An 18,554-nucleotide genomic window follows, 5' to 3' on the forward strand; every position below is an offset into this window, starting at 1 on the left:
GAGGCTTCGATGACCTCTGGCACGCAGACCTGGTAGACATGAGAAACTATGCAGACGCAGGGTACCACTACATTCTCACAGTTATTGATGCATTGTCGAAATATGGCTGGGCAATAGCCCTGAAAACCAAGTCAGGCAAGGAAGTGACAGCTGCATTGCTGAAAATCCTGAAGAGTGGGAGATGTCCGAAAAATCTACAGACCGACGATGGCAAGGAATTTTATAATAGTGATTTCCAATCGCTTATGAAAAAGCATGGAATAAATCATTACTCAACATACAGTGTATTGAAAGCAACCATAGTCGAGCGTTGGAATCGAACGTTGAAGACAGAAATGTGGAAAGGATTTACGTTGAATGGAAATTACAAGTGGAGAGCTATGCTACAACAACTGGTTGACAAATACAATTCAAGAAAACATCGTACTATAGGAATGCGTCCAGCCGATGTGAAACCTGAACATGCTAATAAGCTCTTAGCAACAGTATTCAGTAATATAAAGATCGTTGGTCGTGCAAAGTTCAAAGTCGGTGATTTTGTACGAATCAGTAAATATAAGAATGTATTTGCAAAAGGCTACACACCAAATTGGACAACTGAAATATTTGAAATTATAAAAGTGCAGAAAACAAATCCTGTTACATATTTACTAAGGGATTCTAGTGGTACAGATATATATGGTGGATTCTACGAACATGAACTTTTAAAAACTGCTAATCCTAATGTATATCTAGTTGAGAAGGTATTACGTAAGAAGGGGGACAAAGTCTTTGTAAAGTGGTTAGGATTCAATAATACACATAATTCATGGATAAATAAAAACAATATTTTGTAACATACAATTTATTAATAAAGAAGCAATTATTTAATCTTCATTTAAATCTACTTCACTTAATTCTATTTCATTTATCCTATAATGACCCCGGTAGAGTTGATACAGTACCTTGTACAATATAGCGCTTATCATCATGTGGACTGAGAGAAATTTTTTGCTGTACAATTGAATAAACATTATGCAATTTTGAACGAATTAAATTTTGATTATGGATATGAACAGTAAAATTTTGTAAGCAGTCTCTATAATCTTCAAATGTTATTTTTCTAGCGATAACGCAACTCTTAACGCCCTTAGCTTTTTTAAAAATTTTATCTTGTATTTTAAATGTATACATTTTCGATCTCAGCCCAATAAACTCAGTCATAATTCTCCCGTTATTCTCATCTTTCATGAAACCAGGCACTTTTTTATTTACTAGAGGTAAATTATACTGGTTATTAGGCGAATAATCACTAGTATCGAATCTTGAAAGATTTTCTCTCATGATCGTGTAAATGTCATCGCATTCGATACTGTATATCAAACTATCTGTATCGGTATACAATGCTCTACATTTACTACCAAACGTTGGAAGCATATATTCATAATGGAATTCGTATAAACATGTTTTTGAAATATCTAGAATACTCATACCTACATATATAGGTTTATCAAATTTCGCCGTTAATTTTTTTAATTCTATCGCAACCAAATTTTCGTTGAATATGGCGCTACTGTGAAAATTTGGTTGGGATATCAATGCTTCTGCTCCATATCTTCCTTCCCACTTACTAACTAGCCTCACATCAACTCTATTTCTTACATTTTCCATCGTCTTACCGAACACTGCATTGTTCATTAGTTTGAAAAGATTTTTCTCAAACTCATTTTTAGATGCAGCTCGCAAACGTGTGTTTAAGTCTATATATTTGTTTAGCCAGGCAGATTGCTGGAATCTTAATCCGCGATGGATACGTTTCAGTACCATTCCATGACGAATACATTGTTGTAAAGCCCGATAATGTATAACATAAAGCTCCTTATTTTCGACAGTTGCAAGTAGCTTCTTCTGTCGTGCTCCGGGCGGAGCCTCACGTACCGGACAAAATGGCAAGTCAGAGTGATTATCATGAAGTACGCTTGGATACTCCAAGTCTACCTCTAAAATAAAACCCTCAGATGAATCTATAGGTATGCTAAAGATATCAAAGTTGTTAGTATCTTCAATCCAGCGAAATCCATGAGTAGGTAGAGCTTGACACATTGCCCATCCGTATAGATTATTTACATCATAGTACATTAAATATTTGCTTGGTTTTGTTGAGTCATAATCATTCATATACCGATTGTTTGCTTTTTCATAGCGGTGAGAGCACTGACTCAAACCACCACGTATTCCGCGTTCTACGAAAAGCAACATTTCAACATCAGTGAAAAGTTCCAATTTTATTCTAGTATATTTAAGCATTGCATCCCAAGTGAAGCCTGGGAGTGTAAAATAATGTGCAGGATCCAAATTATAATTTTCCATGCAGCTATCGCGAAAATTTTCAAAAACGTCTGTCAGTAATAATACGTCAGTTTTTAAATAGAGATCGCTGTACTCCCCAAGTGTTTGTATTTGAAAATTGATCCATACCTCCTTAGCATGATTATATGCCTCTTCACTAATATCACTGTCAGTTAATTTGTTATAGAATAACTTGCGAGGCGGTAAAGCATTTTCTTCCAGACGATTCAGATTATCTACGTAATCATAAGGAAAAATACCTTTTCTTGTTAGTAGATTAAATTGTTCCGTATTTAAATTCGAAAATTCTGACTCTAAGTTTTGCAATTGAGATCTCTCCAAGTATGAGCTCAATTTGTCTAAACTTGATGCAAGAAATTTAATTGAATCAATAAATCTGAGCTGAATATTATATTTCCGTATGTATTTTGTAAATGAAATATACTTTTCCTTATGTACAGGTAGCAGGTATACTGAACCCTCATACATGTTAGCGATCGCATTGAAGATGAAATGTGCATCGTAATTAGATAAATTATGAAAAATTACTGGAATAACGTGCGAATCTTTATAGTTTAAATTACAATTGTTGTGAGAGGGTCCTCTATATTTACCTGTTAAATGATCATGATCGCGAACACGTATTTGATTTGGAAGAAATGGCTTTTTACATATATGACAGTCGGGATCATTGTTATGACGAAAATTTTCGCTAATACTTAGCGTTCTCATAGGCACTACAGTCTTTAGTTTTTCGCTCGCTATGCTAGCAATTTTATCGAGTTCTCGCACAAACCATTCTATACACTCGAGTCCACGATATGATTTATAGGTTGAGAGCGATGAATCACGAACGCTTTTAAAATAATATCCTACACTAAAGGGTAAATGTTTTTGATAAATACTACTATTACCGCTCGTTTCATTCACTTTCTCTAATAAACATTCAATGTCTGCATATACGACGAATGGGGTCCTCTCATTGTTCTTGTCATTTTTAAAGGACACCCAACGGTTCTCTTCAGGTAGCAGTATACGGACGTTTATATTGAGCTGACTGCAATCACGTTTATGAGATTGAAGTTTATCCTCATTGAAGAAATAGTGTAAACATCTAAGAGAAAAATCATATTAGTATATAAACATTAAATAAAATTATATTAAAATATAAACAGTATAACATACCGATTACAAATAAGATGAGATTGTTTTTTTCGAGTCAGTTGTTTCTTTAGCAAGCGAGAAAGATTCGTGATACATAAAAAATGTGCTGCACCTTGATGTTCGAGAAGAAGAAGATTCGCATGTCTCGATTTCTCACATTTTGTGAGTTGAAGAGGTGTAATAATTTTATTCTCCTGCCCTTCCTGCTCATCCACCATGGTGAAAACATTAATCGACACATCATTATCTTCTTCAAATTTAGGTATCTGCCTTAATGTGGTTGGAAATGTTATACTTCTGACGTTGAAAACAGATTTAAAATGGGGGTATGAAGATTGTCGTTGTGGGTTTTTAGTTGAAATAGTCGGATAGAGTGCAGCCGTTACAGCCCATGCAAAACATGTATTATCATCACTCTGTATGTTTATCACTGCATATTTGTTCTTAATATATTTTGGAAGGTCGATTCCACAGCTTGCATGTAGTGGATTATAGTGATTAATATTCACAATTAAATTTAATATTTTTTCCAAAGCCCACCCACTATCACGCTCTTGAAATTCACCTAATTTTGTTAAAATTTTATCTATGACGTTTGTTTTATACCAATCACTAAAAGTATCAGTCTTGAATAAAATCACATTTTTTGTGGAAATATGTTTGATATCACTAATTTCCTTGCAAATAAATTGTCCGTTGAATACCATATTTATCTTAACAGCGCTTACTTTACTGAATACTTTGTTCATGTAGGATTGCAGCATTTCTGATGCTGCCAATAGAAATTCATGTGGTTCGATATAATTAGTGTTTACTATCATACCACTACACATTCGACTTTTAAATGATGAATCAAGATCTTTCCAAATAAGCTTTTCCGCATTAATGCCCGCTCCAATTGAATTTTTATTTTTCGCCGCATGGAGAAGTAACTTTCGAATACATTTTATTTCTGCAAGATTTTTCTGTATAGCATCTGGAGTTGCATTCCGGTTGGATTCTCTCAAATCTCGAATATAATCACGACACTTGCAAACCCACTCGCGATAATCATGCTGAGTTCTTAAATCGGGATTCTTAAGAGCGTGATTTGAAGAATAACTTTTTTCTCTTGCTGCTCTGATTAATCGACACTGTATCTGAGCAATTTCCGTAAATATTTTCTGCCTTGCCCCTATACGTGCATTGCGGCTAGCAACTCTCAATTTTTTAATGTAATCGCGACAATCACGTACCCACTCACGATATTCATCCTGGCTATTTAAAACTCTATTTAGAAGCGACATCGTAGTTCTTTCCGTTCAAATGATCAGCGTGAAACTAATGAAAAATCTTAGATGGAGAACCCTTCAAATAATCAGTCTCCGAGACACTTCAGTAACATAAATACTTTACGGATCAGGTTTCGCGTTGAAGTAAAAAGAATGCATTCAAGTTTAAAATATACATATATTCTAGATTTTTGATTCATACATATATTTCATATAATATACATTCCTCAGTGCGCATATACCTTCATGATTCATGCAAATAGGAAGTTGTGAATTATATAAACCATCTTCTAAATTATAATTTCCCCACACATATTCATCTACATTACTAATTTCTAAATCACAAATACTCTTTAACCAATTTAACTTTTCCACCCCTTTTACAAAAACCGTATCCTCATATACATATTTTTTTATAATATCTTTATATTTATAATATGGTGAAAAACCATCCATCCAATTTAAGCCATGATGATTGAAAAAGATTGAACTGAAAAAGAAATTCCTTATTCATTGAAAATAATAATTCGTTGTTTTTTATAAAATATACTTACTCTGTTTTCTTTCTCTCCTCTTCACTTAACCAAGTATGTGGAAAGGGGGGTGAAAATAAAATATGATGCACTTTTAGTTCTTGTAAAACTGCAAATTCTTTAACTATAAATGTCTTATCCATTAAATGGAATCCTTGAAAATCGACGAACGTTGGGATCATCATGTTAGCGTTTTTAATACTAAATTTATTACACTTTGCCGTTATTTTAAATATATTCTTTTTTTGTTTCTCTAAAGTTTTCCCCTTCTCTTTAAACCAAGTATTTCAATTCTCCCACTATCCTTAACTATTCTCTCTTTGGACCAATGGTGTTTCTAAAAGTGTCTGGTTAGTCACCTCCCACCACAGACCAAATTTTTCACATCCCTTACAGCATTTAAAAGATCTTGAGGAGCGTGTAGGGTAGTCTTCAGTTCAGTTCTAGCTTTAGAATATTGAATACTACTTTATTTTTTCGCTCAAATTAGAAAATGTTCAGTTTAAACAGTATCACCCATATAATAGATATTGATGGATTTATGGTGAACAAGAAAATAGTATATAAAGAAGTAGCCATAAAAGATGTAAAAACTGATTACACATATTACGCCTCGTTTAAAGTGAATAACACATTTCATGATTTAAGTATTAAAGATCAAAAAAGTGCTAACTATGTGTATAGAAATGTACATGGCATAGAATATGGAAATATGGGTTTTGAAAAGTATATACAAAGTGAAATATATGACTTCATAAGAATTGTGCAACGAGACTATATGTATCCAGTAGTTGCATACAAAGGGGGCACTATAGAACGTGATATTCTAAATTTAATGGGCATTGAATGCATTAATTTAGAATATTACAAGTGCCCCAAGTATGACAATTTAAGGCAACATTTTACAACTTTCAACCTCCCATGCGAACTGCATAAATTAAAATTCAGTGGCAGATCAGGAAAACCAATCCACTGTGTCTACCAGGAGGTGGATGTTTTCGCAAAGTGGGTGCGAAAACAAATAGAAGGTAAATAATAAAAATTAAGTTCGCAATTTACTTGATATTAATAACTTTTTTGTATGTTTTAGAGTCTGTTATTAGCTGAATGGGCTAAATATTAGTTTAATTTATATTAGTTTTTTATATAAGTTTAATTTGTATTAGCTTTTATATAAGTTTCATTTGTATTAGTTTTTATATAAGTTTCATGTTCGTTTTTAATTATATGATAAATTTTATTTAAAAGACTCTTTCTTTTCCTCTACTCCTATTTCCCTTAATTTAATCTGTAAAAAACAAAACAAAAAAAAACAGAAAAAAGGAAATAAATTTGACATGATTTCACCTATTATTCTTGTAATTATAGGAATTACTTGAGAATTCTGTCTATACGCTAAATTAATAACCATTAGATACTGCATATTTTTTCACTTTATATTTATCGACAGCTTGTATAAGAAAAAAGGAATCTGTATCCAAGGTTCAAGAAAGGTACAATGTGAAATTAAAAGAAGGACCCAAGGAGGAAAATAGTAGGAGGGAATAGAATGGGTATGTGGAGGGAAAAAGACCCTTCAATGGTGTAGAGGTAGGTTGAGAGGGAAGAAAAATGGTTAAATATGAAATCAAGTTAAATGGCGGATCCATAGTAGGAAAATAGTGGGAGGGTCTAGGATAAGTATGTGGAGGGAGAAAAGACCCTCCGAGGGCAGGACTAAGAAATCAAAAATGGCAGTCCGTAAGATGCTTAGGACCCCTAGCGGTGTAGCTGCCCCAGTAATTTTCGTGATCGCCACCTAGTGGAGAAAAAAGAAACTTTTTCCTCCACCAACTAAAATACAAAAAAAAGTTCTCTGAGTAACTGTCAGGATAACTAACCATCCGGGCCCTAGGGTGATGGGAGAGGGGTAACCCTTAGGGAACTAGTGGACCCGTAGGATAACTAACCATCCGGACCCTAGTGACATGGGAGAGGGGGTAAGCCTTAGAGAACTAGTGGACCCGTAGGATAATTAACCATCCGGGCCCTAGGCTGATGGGAGAGGGGTGAGAGACTCTAAGAGAGAAAGAGAGGGTGAGAGGGATCTCTCTCTCTCTCTCTCTCTCTCTCTCTCACTCCCCATAGCCAAAGCATTTCCTCCGCACACCCGCACCCTCCTCATCACCCAATAAACCCTAGCTCTTAAGAAGACACTTCCCCCCGCACACCCGCACCCCCCTCACCACCATGTCACAGGAACCCAAGACACTTCCCCCCGCACACCCGCACTCCCCTCACCACCGTGTCACAGGAAAACCCAAGACACTTCCCCCCGCACACCCGCACTCCCCTCACCACCGTATCACAGGAACCCCCTAGCTACCACTACTCTATTATAAGAAATTTTATTTTTTTCTGTTTTTAAAAATCTTACTGTATTATCAGATAGAGCAGTTTGCTGTGTGCATCATTGGAAGGTCAAAATGACTCGGTAATAGATTTTCTAGTAAGGCCATAGTCTTCTCTGGAAATTTCAATCTAAATTGAGAGGTTGAGGGATCCCTTTAAGAATAAATAAGCCTTTTTTCATTTTTTGAAGGGACAAGCCAAAAAATTAAAAATAATTTTTTGTTAATGCTGTAGATTATTATTCAGTCTTTGCACGCTCTTAGGTATGAAAAGATTTCAAAGATAAATTAGTATATGCTTATGTTTTTCTCTTTACTTTATTACGATTTGCTTGGTGAATTGTAAAATATTTCTTTTTGGTGACCATATCAAATTATAGTCACTATAAGCTAGAATCTGATCTAGCAATTGGCTAATTTTACTGGCTAGTCCATTTAGGCAGACACTATGCAAAAAGGCAAAAACTGTGGACAATCTATGACAAAAAGAAAAAATTATTTTTAATTTTGTGGCTTGTCCCTTCATAAAATGAAAAAATGGCTAAGTCATTCTTAAAGGGATCTCTCAAGTTCTCCACTCTCTTAGATTGAAATTTCTTGTGGACTATGGCCTTACTTGAGAATCCATTTTCGAGTCATTTTGTTCTTCCAATGATGCAGCAAACTGTTCTATCTGATAAAACATTGAGACCTCCAAAAACAGAAAAACATACAATTTCTTATAATAGCTTTTATAATAAAATACTTATGTTTTGACTACCTTAGAGCAGTTCATATGCCGCGCCACCGAAAAGATAAAGCGACTTGAAAATTAATCTACGAATAACGCCGTATTGTTCTCCAGATTTTTCAACCAAATGGGTGTTATCGAGAATCGTTTTAAAAATAGGCAGGAAATAAATTTCATCAGCATCAGGATCAGGAATGTAAAACATTAGGAGATAATATTAATAATCGGCGTAGTTGCGTGCGTGTGTGTATATGCGTGTACGACAATACTGGTCGGCGGAGAAGTACAAATTTCTTTTTTTTGAAGGGGAACTGTCAACGAAAGTGAAATGAAAGAAATTTTTCCGTTGAATCAAATCCCTGATTTATCGGTTTAAAATTGGTTTATCTGAGCAATGATGCTTTTCCGGACCTTATAGTACAGGACATTTCGACTTAGTTTATGCTCAAGAATATATGGTTAAAATTAAAAGCATCATTGCTGATACACCCTGTATATTGACTCGAAGATGGTAAGTACTTCCTGACGCTATATTGTACCTGAAATATTTATTTTATACTTCGAATTGGTATTATGCTTTTCCGTTAGCTTTCGAAATATTTAGGGGAGAGTGGGGGAAAATTATCACTCGGGGTAAAATGATCGCTGAGGGTTTTATAGAAACTATTGATACTATTCGTTTAAACATTAATCAATATTAAAATATAAACTTCTAAATACACAATAATATAATATTGTAATGTCAATTTTTAATACGTAAAAAATTGTTAGCGGCATTTATGTTTTTCATCATTTTTCTGTAAGATAAGCGATTTTTGAATCATATAGGAAATAAATGTGGGGATACTTTTCAAATCGCAAAATTGGGTAAATCGTAATAGGTATTAACTTTTATTTCCTCTTAAAATTAATTTAAAATCGGCTTTGGTAAAATTTTAAGATTCGATGAAAGATGCGCAGCTCATTTTGGGCAAATCGATCCCAGTGGATTCATTTGTAAGAAGCAGCCGGTGCTCAAAAAGTAGTAACGATGATGACAACGAATGTATTTTTCATACAACAAACAGTTTAAAAACGAGACTTATTGAGAAGATTGGATCCAGTGTACTTTTTTCACGCTTTTTGCGCTTTAACGGGATCCCTCAAGCCCTCTGTAGCCAACATTATGGAACGAAAAACGAGGGAGAATTGTCCAGCGCTATTTTTCAACCGATTTCAATGTTTTTGGGCTTGTTGGAATCGTTAGGACCCGCCGTTCGTCATAAATAAAGCCGTATTTTCTAAAAAACGTAAAAAAATAAAATTGTTTAAAAATTCGCATTAATAATAATTAAACGCAAAACAAATCGAAAAATCGGGCTTCTTTATGACGAGGTGCCAGACCTAACGATTCCAACAAGCCCAAAAACATTGAAATCGGTTGAGAAATAGAGCCGTACCATTGTCCCGCGTTTCTGAGGTGGACGAAAACCAAAAATTTTTAGGAAGGAAGCTAGGCTTCCGCCCCTCTCGCCGCTCACGCTAACGTGTTCCCCCACTCCAGCATCGAAACTTACTGCGAAACTTTCCTCATATTTACGCTATTCCCCTATCTGTAGCTATACACATATAAGTACCGCTAAAATAATTTTGAGAACATTTCATTTCGCCGATATAATGAAATTGCTAAAAATGCAATTATCATTTTGAAATAAAATTGTAGAAAAGGAGATTTCGTAATGCTTGAAATATAGGGCATACGGCGAAACGCGGGACAATGGTACAGTCGTATTTTTCAACAGAATATAATGAGACTAGTAATAATTAAAGCCATTCTTCATATAGATTGTCCTAAAGAGCTCGCATTTTCGATAAAGCTTATAGTTTTTCAGCTATGAACGTTTGAAGTTGCACGGCGCACAAATACATATTTCTTCTCTCGCGTAGATCAGCTGTTGCGCACGTCCATCTTCAATCGTTCATAACTGGAAAACTATAAGCTTTATCGAAAAAGCGAGCTCTTTAAGACAATCTCCATGAAGAACGGCTTTAGTTATGACTAGTCTCATCAAATTCTATTGAGAAATACGCCTGTACCATTGTCCCGCGTTTTGCCGTAATTTCAGGTCTTCAAGTGTCACTGACTCGTTCATTCTGCTATTTATTTCGGAACAAATAAAAGTACGATTGCACATTGAGAAATTACATTAGAAGCTCTCGATAATGTACATGCTGCTATGAGTATTTCTTAATCTTATGAAGCTTGTCGTAGAAGGTGCAATGCAATAAATTTAGAAGGGCAATTTCGCGATTGAAAATAAGACCCACGTACATACATGCTAAACGCTATGTGTGTTTGTTTACAGTACACTCCACGAGTCACTAACACAGTCACACCCGTATGCATGTAGGCCTACTATGCTGGCTTACATACGCTGGACAAGGCAACAAGCTGCAGAGGGGAAAGGGAAAGCCAACTTTATTTACTCCGAGTACGCATCTTGTTACAGTTTGCATTATAATGACCAAAAGAAGCGTTGCAAAATTATGAAAATATCATAAAAGCGTCTCCCCTTTTCACGCTCTATTCAATGATGCTACCCAAGTTGTTGGTGCATTTTTACTTTGCTCGGAATAAATAGCATAATGAACGAGTCAGTGACGCTTGAAGACCTGAAATTCCGGCAAAACGCGGGACAATGGTACAGGCGCATTTCTCAATAGAATTTAATGAGACTAGTCATAACTAAAGCCGTTCTTCATGTAGATTGTCCCAAAGAGCTCGCATTTCCGATAAATCCTATAGTTTTCCAGTTATGAACGATTGAAGATGGACGTGCGCAACAGCTGATCTACGCGAGAGAAGAAATATGTATTTGTGCGCCGTGCAACTTCAAACGTTCATAGCTGAAAAACTATAAGCTTTATCGAAAATGCGAGCTCTTTAGGACAATCTACATGCAGAATGGCTTTAATTATTACTAGTCTCATCAAATTCTGTTGAAAAATACGACTGTACCATTGTCCCGCGTTTCGCCGTATGCCCTATATTTCAAGCATTACGAAATCTCTTTTTCTACAATTTTATTTCAAAATGATAATTGCATTTTTAGCAATTTCATTATATCGGCGAAATGAAATGTTCTCAACATTATTTTAGCGGTATTTATATGTGTATAGCTACAGATAGGGGAATAGCGTAAATATGAGGAAAGCTTCGCAGTAAATTTCGATGCTGGAGTGGGGGAACACGTTAGCGTGAGCCGCAAGAGGGGTGGAAGCCTAGCTGCCTTCCTAAAAATTTTTGCTTTTCATCCACCTCAGAAACGCGGGACAATGGTACGGCTCTATTTCTCAACCGATTTCAATGTTTTTGGGCTTGTTTGAATCGTTAGGTCTGGCACCTCGTCATAAAGAAGCTCGATTTTTCGATTTGTTTTGCGTTTAAATAATATTAATGCGAATTTTTAAATAATTTTATTTTTTTCACGTTTTTTGGAAAATACGGTTTTATTTATGACAAAGTGAGAGTCCTAACGATTCCAACAAGCCCAAAAACATTGAAATCGGTTGAAAAATAGCGCTGGACAATTCTCCCTCGTTTTTCTTTCCGTAATATTGGCTACAGAGGGCTTGAGGGATCCCGTTAAGCGATTATTATACTTGAATAACACGTTTTCTTTTCATAAAATTCAGAATGTTAGCACTAAAATATGCTTTCTACTTTTTTATAGAAAGTATTATAGCTTTTGTCTATCGTATCTATAAATATGAATTCATTATTTTAAATTATTCGGCATGGGATCATTTTGCCCCACTGTCACCTACAACTTAATTTTTGTCTATTTTTCACCCTTCGACGGCGATATTTTCAATAATTTTGCGTGTTGAACGTCAAACATATAGCAAAAATGATATATAGGTGCTAGCTAATAAATGATAAATATAAGAAATAAAATATTTTTTCTCATAAATTGTTATAAATTTAAAAAATGTATTCTATTTGATTTTTTTACATTCAATATAATTGTTTAAATTTTCTGTAACATTAATTTTTAATGTATATATATAAATACTTAGAAGACTGGGTCCGATAAGACTGATAGATTATTTTTAAACTTTACCTAAATTGACCGTAATTAATAAGAATTAATCAAATAGCTTAATCAAATTATTGAATGATTTGATACTATAGTAAAAAAATATATCAAAGAATGCCTGAAAAAACAAGAGTAAACAAAAATATTATTCAAATGGGCATCAAATTCTAAAGAAGCGCAATAACGCCATCTACGTAGTGCTGCCAATTATGGCTGCGTTCCGTTATTACTGCATGTACTGGAAGTTTACTGCAAGTATACTTCAAATCGTTCCGAAATAGCTTGCAGTAAGCTTCCAGTATACTGTAAATGTCCTAGGGAAATTCATGACGTCATTAATTTTACGTCATTTCCTACTGCAATTACTGTACTCAGCGAGGTGAGGTAAATGCAGTAAAAGCGTAAAGTCATAAAATAAAATGGCGTTGGAAACCGGCACTGATGAACTGATTTTTATAAATCAAGAAACTAACGAGGAAATAAGAATAACTGTTGATAAAAAAACTGCCACGAAAGCAAATTCTGGTATGTTATATTTTATATGAAAATCGTTTCTAGCCATTCATATAATTTTTTTTGACATTTTAATATTTGTCCAATTCATATAGATTTCAGATTTGCCAATAGTTTGTATGAAAAATACGTTTTACAAAGAAATCAATTGAATGAAGAATTGGTAGATGATCCCGAGCTTCTGGGTGATAATCTTCTCACAACTGCTGAAATTATTAACACTGAAAGTGCCAGTCGTAAGTATCAGCTTTTATACATTTGTGTAAATATTGTTTAATCGCATAATAATCTAATCATTTCTAGATACAGTTACGGATCAACATATATGGTCAGATACTGAAACTAAATTATTATTAATAATTTATAAAGAAAATAAAGATAAAAAGATTACAGTAAAAAATTTACTTAAGTTAATTTCTTCAAAATTAAATGAGAGAGGCTATCAAATTGGTCCAGAAAAATGTAATACTAAATTACAAGCTTTGAAGAGGTCTTTCAAGAAAGTGAAAGATCACAACAAGAAGTCTGGTAATGATCGGAAAACTTGTAAATATTATGAGGTAAGAATATATTTTCATAGAATTTAATTTATTTGCTTAAATACTAAAATGTTAAATAATATAAATGAATATATTCAGATGCTACAAGAAATTTTTGAGGGGGAGCCATGGATCGAACCTATTGCAGTTGCAGGAACCTCTGTAGAGGATGATAAAGAAAATGGAGGTATAATTTATTACATATTTTTTATCTAATAATAAATATATATATATATCTAACCGTATGAAGATATGTTGAAAAAATGGTTTAATTCAATTTTTCATGGCATTCATGTATAGAAAATGGTGTCAATGATTTCATTGTAAATTCTACTTGTTCTCAGATTAAGTAAATGCTATCAACATAGTATATATATTTACACATATCTTATATCAATTAATGAATAATGTTTTTTAAGAACCCCCGAAGAAAAAGACAAAAAATAATATTTTGCAATTGTTACTGGAAGAAAAAAAGTTGAGCAGACAAGATGCAAATAAAAGGCATGAAGAAAAAATGAAACAATTTAATAAATTGCAATATTTGTTGGGAAACATTACTAAAGAGGTATAAAACAGAAAGTATTATTCTTTTATAATTTTTAAGATTTTTGAACTAACCTATATAAATAAACTAATATGAAAAGATCAGATGATTTTTTGACAGAAACTAAATGAAATATATATATAATAACTGATTAATGTTTTGTTTCCAGAAACGTGTACAAAGAGAAACTGAAACTGCAATTGATTCTAGTTAAAACGTTACTGGCTAAATTCAACTAATAATATAAGGCCTTCTGTGGCTTTATGTTTCATTTTTCCTCATTTCCATTTATTAAACTGAGAAGGTTGAGTGTTTTGTAGATGTGTCAAGTAATGCTTCTGTCATTCCTGCAATTGTATTTAATGGCAGGAACTAATTTACCTCATTTGCTGCCATGGTAAGATTTTCCTTTTCAAATAATAGATAATCATCTACAAAACCTGTATCATATTTAATTCTTATAGATCTATAATACTCGAAGCTGTAAAAAATCTAAAAGTTCTGAAAAGAACTATAGAAAAACTTGATTAATGAGAAATCTATATGAAAAGTGGCTTAATAAAATAACAATAAGAATTAAGATAATTACGAAAATTTATATATCTTTTAGTGATACAAAAATATAATTTTTTAATAAAGTTAAAGTTCAAAATATTTTCAAAATATAATAATTATTATCCTGCCAGTATTTTCACCTATTTTGTAAGTTTATTATACTATCATTATGTAAAAGATGTTGCCTCTGTTGCAAATTTTTATTTTAAAAACACGTACAAATTAAAATAGTAAAAAGTGATAAAAATAGAATAGATTGAAAGGCAAAATGGTAAACATTTTATTATTTAAGAAAAAGTAAATCTTGTATGATTGAGGAGTAAAACTAATGGGTAAGATTGTCTTTACACTGATGGAAGGAACAGAATATAACATCAACTATTTATTTTTATAAAAACAGACTCTTCAGTTATCAAGCAGCTGGTTTCTGAATGTCTAACTAAGTTAGCTGAACATATTTTTTTATTAATACTTTAAAATGAAAATACATTATCGCAGCTTAGTTTGTGTCAAATGTTGGATAAAATAATGCATGTGTTTGTCAAGTCTCACATGCGATGTGAGAATTCTCATGGAAATTTTAGGTTAAAATGTAATAAAGATAATTAAAATGTGAAAAATAAAAGCTTATATTTCATTATTCAGAAAATACATGATAGCATTTCGTTTATCTATTCCTTCAGATTTTAATAGGTTAACATTACTCGTGTTAACATTTGATTGAATTTCTTCTCTAGCTTCGTTAACAAGAATAGGAATATTAATGATATCATTTTTTAATACACAAATATTGTGTAAAATGCAGCAAGCTATGATATATCGAGGAATAAGATCTGTCCTTGTCATAGGAAGTTTGTCTAAAATACTTCTGAATCTTCCTTTTAAGAGACCAAAACTTCTTTCGATTATCATTCTTGATGATGAGAGTATCGTATTAAATTTTATTTGCTGCTGCGATAGATGGCCATTATCCTTAAATGGTACCATTACAAATTTTTGTATTTCATATGCAGCATCCCTAAGGAGGTGACTATTCTCTACAAAGTTCTCGTCACTGTACATATCTATAATATTTGATAGTCGGAAAACGCGCATATCGTGAACAGATCCAACTTCTCCACAATATACATGAATAAATTCGAGATTTTCATTGCAAACAGCCTAAAAATGTTAAAATGAATGTAAACAGATTGTTAACAAAAAACAGTCAGCCAAGAAAAAGTAAATAAGTTACCTGTAGTTGCAAAGAGTGGTAACCTTTTCTGTTGACATAAGCCTCAGAGTTTACTTTCGGAGCAGCAATCTTTATGTGGGTGCCATCTATTGCCCCTATTACTTTAGGAAACCCATATTCATTTTTAATTTTATTCATTGTAATTTTAGCTTTTTCTATTGAGGGCCACTTAATAAATGTGTGTAGGTAACTATAGATAGCATTTGTCACTCTTCGCACAGATCTCCAAGCAGTTGCTTTACCTACCCCAAATCTATCACTGACACACCTGTAACATAAACTAAATAAAATAATATGATATTCCTTAATATTTATTACTTATTACTTATAAGTTAATTAATCTTCATCGTATATGCAAGGAGCACCACACTAATTAGTTTTCGTTTTAAAGTTTCCTTGTAAAAAGCAAATAATTGTCATGTTCAAAGCATTGAGATTCAGAATCTGGACATGATTTGTGGAAGTTTTCGCACATTGTAATGCATCTCTTTCACAAAGAAAATTTTGAAACAAATATTAGTTAGTTAGGCTGTGTGATACATCTCAACTATCATGTGTATAATAAAGGTTAATAATATATACAAAATTACCTAAATGAATTAGGAGTTGCCATGAGCCATAATGCCAAAAGCAATTGCTTTTCTGGTAAAAGCGAATGCCGTCCATATCTTGTTGACTTTCTTTCTAAGTGGGGTGTCAAAAGTTCATTTAAAAATGAAAATGTGCTTCGCGTTATTCTACAACAAAAGGTTTTCAGGATTTATTTTATACTATACTTAAAGAATTTATTGAATTTATAAATGTGCTTGCTAAAACTTACCGAAAATGAGACTTAAAATCAGCATCAGAATAATTACAGACTATACGATGAAAATAATTTGTAACTTTTATTCTTGGAACACGAATAATGCTTGTGGTCGCAAGAAACACTTCATCATCATCACTACAATTTTCGTCAGAATCTGTACCTAATTCTGATATCATTAAGTTAATTATGGATAAAATTGATTCTTCCCTTTCCATCTTTTTATTTAAAAAAGAGCAGTTTTATAGATCTGACTTTAAATCTAAGCAAATATGTATAAGTATAGCAGACTTGTAAATATATGTAAGAAGGGTTCTTACTTCTTACGATTCTTACTGCAAGTATACTAAAATCCGTTCCGTTTTAATTGTTAAGCAGTATACTCGCAGTACAAAGTAATAACGGAACGCTGTTTGCAGTATACTGTAATGACGTCACTGTTACTAGAGATTTACTGTACTGAGTACTGGCAGTAATAACGGAACGCAGCCTATATTGCTCAGGATTTTAGGTTGGCTAAAGATTGCCTTCGAGCCTAGGGTGACAATCCTAGTGGGAAACAGGGGGGTGACACTGCCGTATTAAGAAGTGGGGCCTGGGGCCGTGATTGCAGCGCCACCTAGGAACTATGAGATTTTTTGGAGGAACTAACCCAGGGCTCGGAAGTCGGAACGGCTTGCAACTTTCGGCTGATTTCCAAGCTCTATCCTTATTCCCCTCCACCAAGTCACGTGGGCTCGCCAGACACTGGCTCGCACACCAGTGTTGCCAGAAAGTAGACCGTCGGTCTACAGAATTTCCCCCTCCACTTACGACCACAAATGCAGGCTCGTTTGCGTGAGCCATCCCCGCTTCTACCGCTGCTCGATGGTCACGAGCACAAGCGAAGCGTCCATACATGTGTCAACTAGCTTCGCTCGCTCTCGGCTATCCTCGAATTAAAAAGAGAGCGGAGATACTTTCTCGGACCTCTCTCTCTTTCTCGCTGTTAGCCGTCTAGCAGAAGATTCGAGGCAAAATCTTTCCGCTTCGCTTTGCCGAAAATCTACGAATCTTCGATGTTATTTACATTTGCAGGACAATGCCTTTATTCATGTTTTTCAGCATATTTATTTATAAGCATTGACTTATTTAAATCAATAATAAATTAAGGAAATGCGTATTTGATATATAATAATTATTTTAACTACAAATTCTTCGTTATATTTCGTTTATTTCCGTAGGATCTGCATTTCTTTCATTTATTATTGATTTTTGTGAGTCAATGGCCATTAAAAAAAAATTTAATCATAAAAAAAAAAAAAAAAATGCACCGAGCGGGAATCGAACCCGGACCCACGAATTGCCACGCGGTTACCTTACGGCCTGAGCCACGAGACTTCTTCGATGTATTATAAACAGAAAGTCTTCATACAGACTTGAAATACCGTATAAATAAACGATCAACTGACAGCTTTATTCATTATTATTCTGTCATAATGGAATAAAAATTGAAGAATAACTATATGTTGAATTGTTTTCAAAAGTTTTTCCAATAGCCAAGAACGAAGATAAATAATCAACGCTCGTAGCATTGGCATATTATGAGTGCGATAAGGAGCGGCTATCGGACTTCTCTCTCTCTCTCAGTCGCATCTTTGTTTTGCTTCTTCCTTTAGGGGAAAGCACGTGCGTTTATTACCAAAACAATTCTTACCTCAGAAATATTACGTTCTGTAATGTATTTATATGTACATATAGATCAATACGTATTATGTACATAGGCAACGTTAAAATTAAGTATTAATTTCTCTAAACATAAGACTCTCTATTAAAATCTTTTACTAAATAAGCTTGAGAATCATATATTGAATTATAAGTAAAATT

The 18,554-nt window shown here is 33.6% G+C and overlaps 2 protein-coding genes across 2 annotated transcripts; one reads left to right on the forward strand and one right to left on the reverse strand.

The window, feature by feature from the left end:
• The first annotated feature begins 13,437 nt into the window (after positions 1–13,437).
• On the forward strand, positions 13,438–14,362 carry LOC136777167 (uncharacterized). The gene is made up of 5 exons (XM_066733242.1): positions 13,438–13,446; positions 13,497–13,568; positions 13,647–13,734; positions 13,967–14,115; positions 14,264–14,362. Exons 1-5 carry the CDS (start codon positions 13,438–13,440, stop codon positions 14,306–14,308), a joined length of 363 nt encoding a protein of 120 aa, XP_066589339.1. The 3' UTR covers positions 14,309–14,362.
• Positions 14,363–15,276: 914 nt separating this feature from the next.
• On the reverse strand, positions 15,277–16,511 carry LOC136777168 (putative nuclease HARBI1). Its single transcript, XM_066733243.1, has 3 exons — positions 16,474–16,511; positions 15,884–16,151; positions 15,277–15,810 (listed from the first exon to the last, which is right to left on the reverse strand). The coding sequence occupies exons 1-3, from the start codon at positions 16,494–16,496 to the stop codon at positions 15,277–15,279; spliced, it is 825 nt and encodes a 274-aa protein (XP_066589340.1). The 5' UTR covers positions 16,497–16,511.
• Positions 16,512–18,554: the final 2,043 nt, after the last annotated feature.

This window comes from Prorops nasuta, unplaced genomic scaffold, assembly GCF_024137725.1.
Source record: "Prorops nasuta isolate Cenicafe-Biocafe unplaced genomic scaffold, Cenicafe_Pnas_1.2 PNAS00010, whole genome shotgun sequence".
Taxonomy (NCBI): domain Eukaryota; kingdom Metazoa; phylum Arthropoda; class Insecta; order Hymenoptera; family Bethylidae; genus Prorops; species Prorops nasuta.

What these genes read in the sequence shown, in the direction of transcription:
- LOC136777167 (XM_066733242.1), top strand. An exon ending in AAACTTGTAAATATTATGAG is followed by an intron (nt 13,569 to 13,646) that starts GTAAGAATATAT and finishes GAATATATTCAG; the next exon opens with ATGCTACAAGAAATTTTTGA. An exon ending in TGGGAAACATTACTAAAGAG is followed by an intron (nt 14,116 to 14,263) that starts GTATAAAACAGA and finishes TTTTGTTTCCAG; the next exon opens with AAACGTGTACAAAGAGAAAC.
- LOC136777168 (XM_066733243.1), bottom strand. Translation starts at nt 16,496, where the DNA reads ATGGCAACTCCTAATTCATTTAG. An exon ending in GCAACTCCTAATTCATTTAG is followed by an intron (nt 16,152 to 16,473) that starts GTAATTTTGTAT and finishes TTTATGTTACAG; the next exon opens with GTGTGTCAGTGATAGATTTG. An exon ending in ACCACTCTTTGCAACTACAG is followed by an intron (nt 15,811 to 15,883) that starts GTAACTTATTTA and finishes TAACATTTTTAG; the next exon opens with GCTGTTTGCAATGAAAATCT.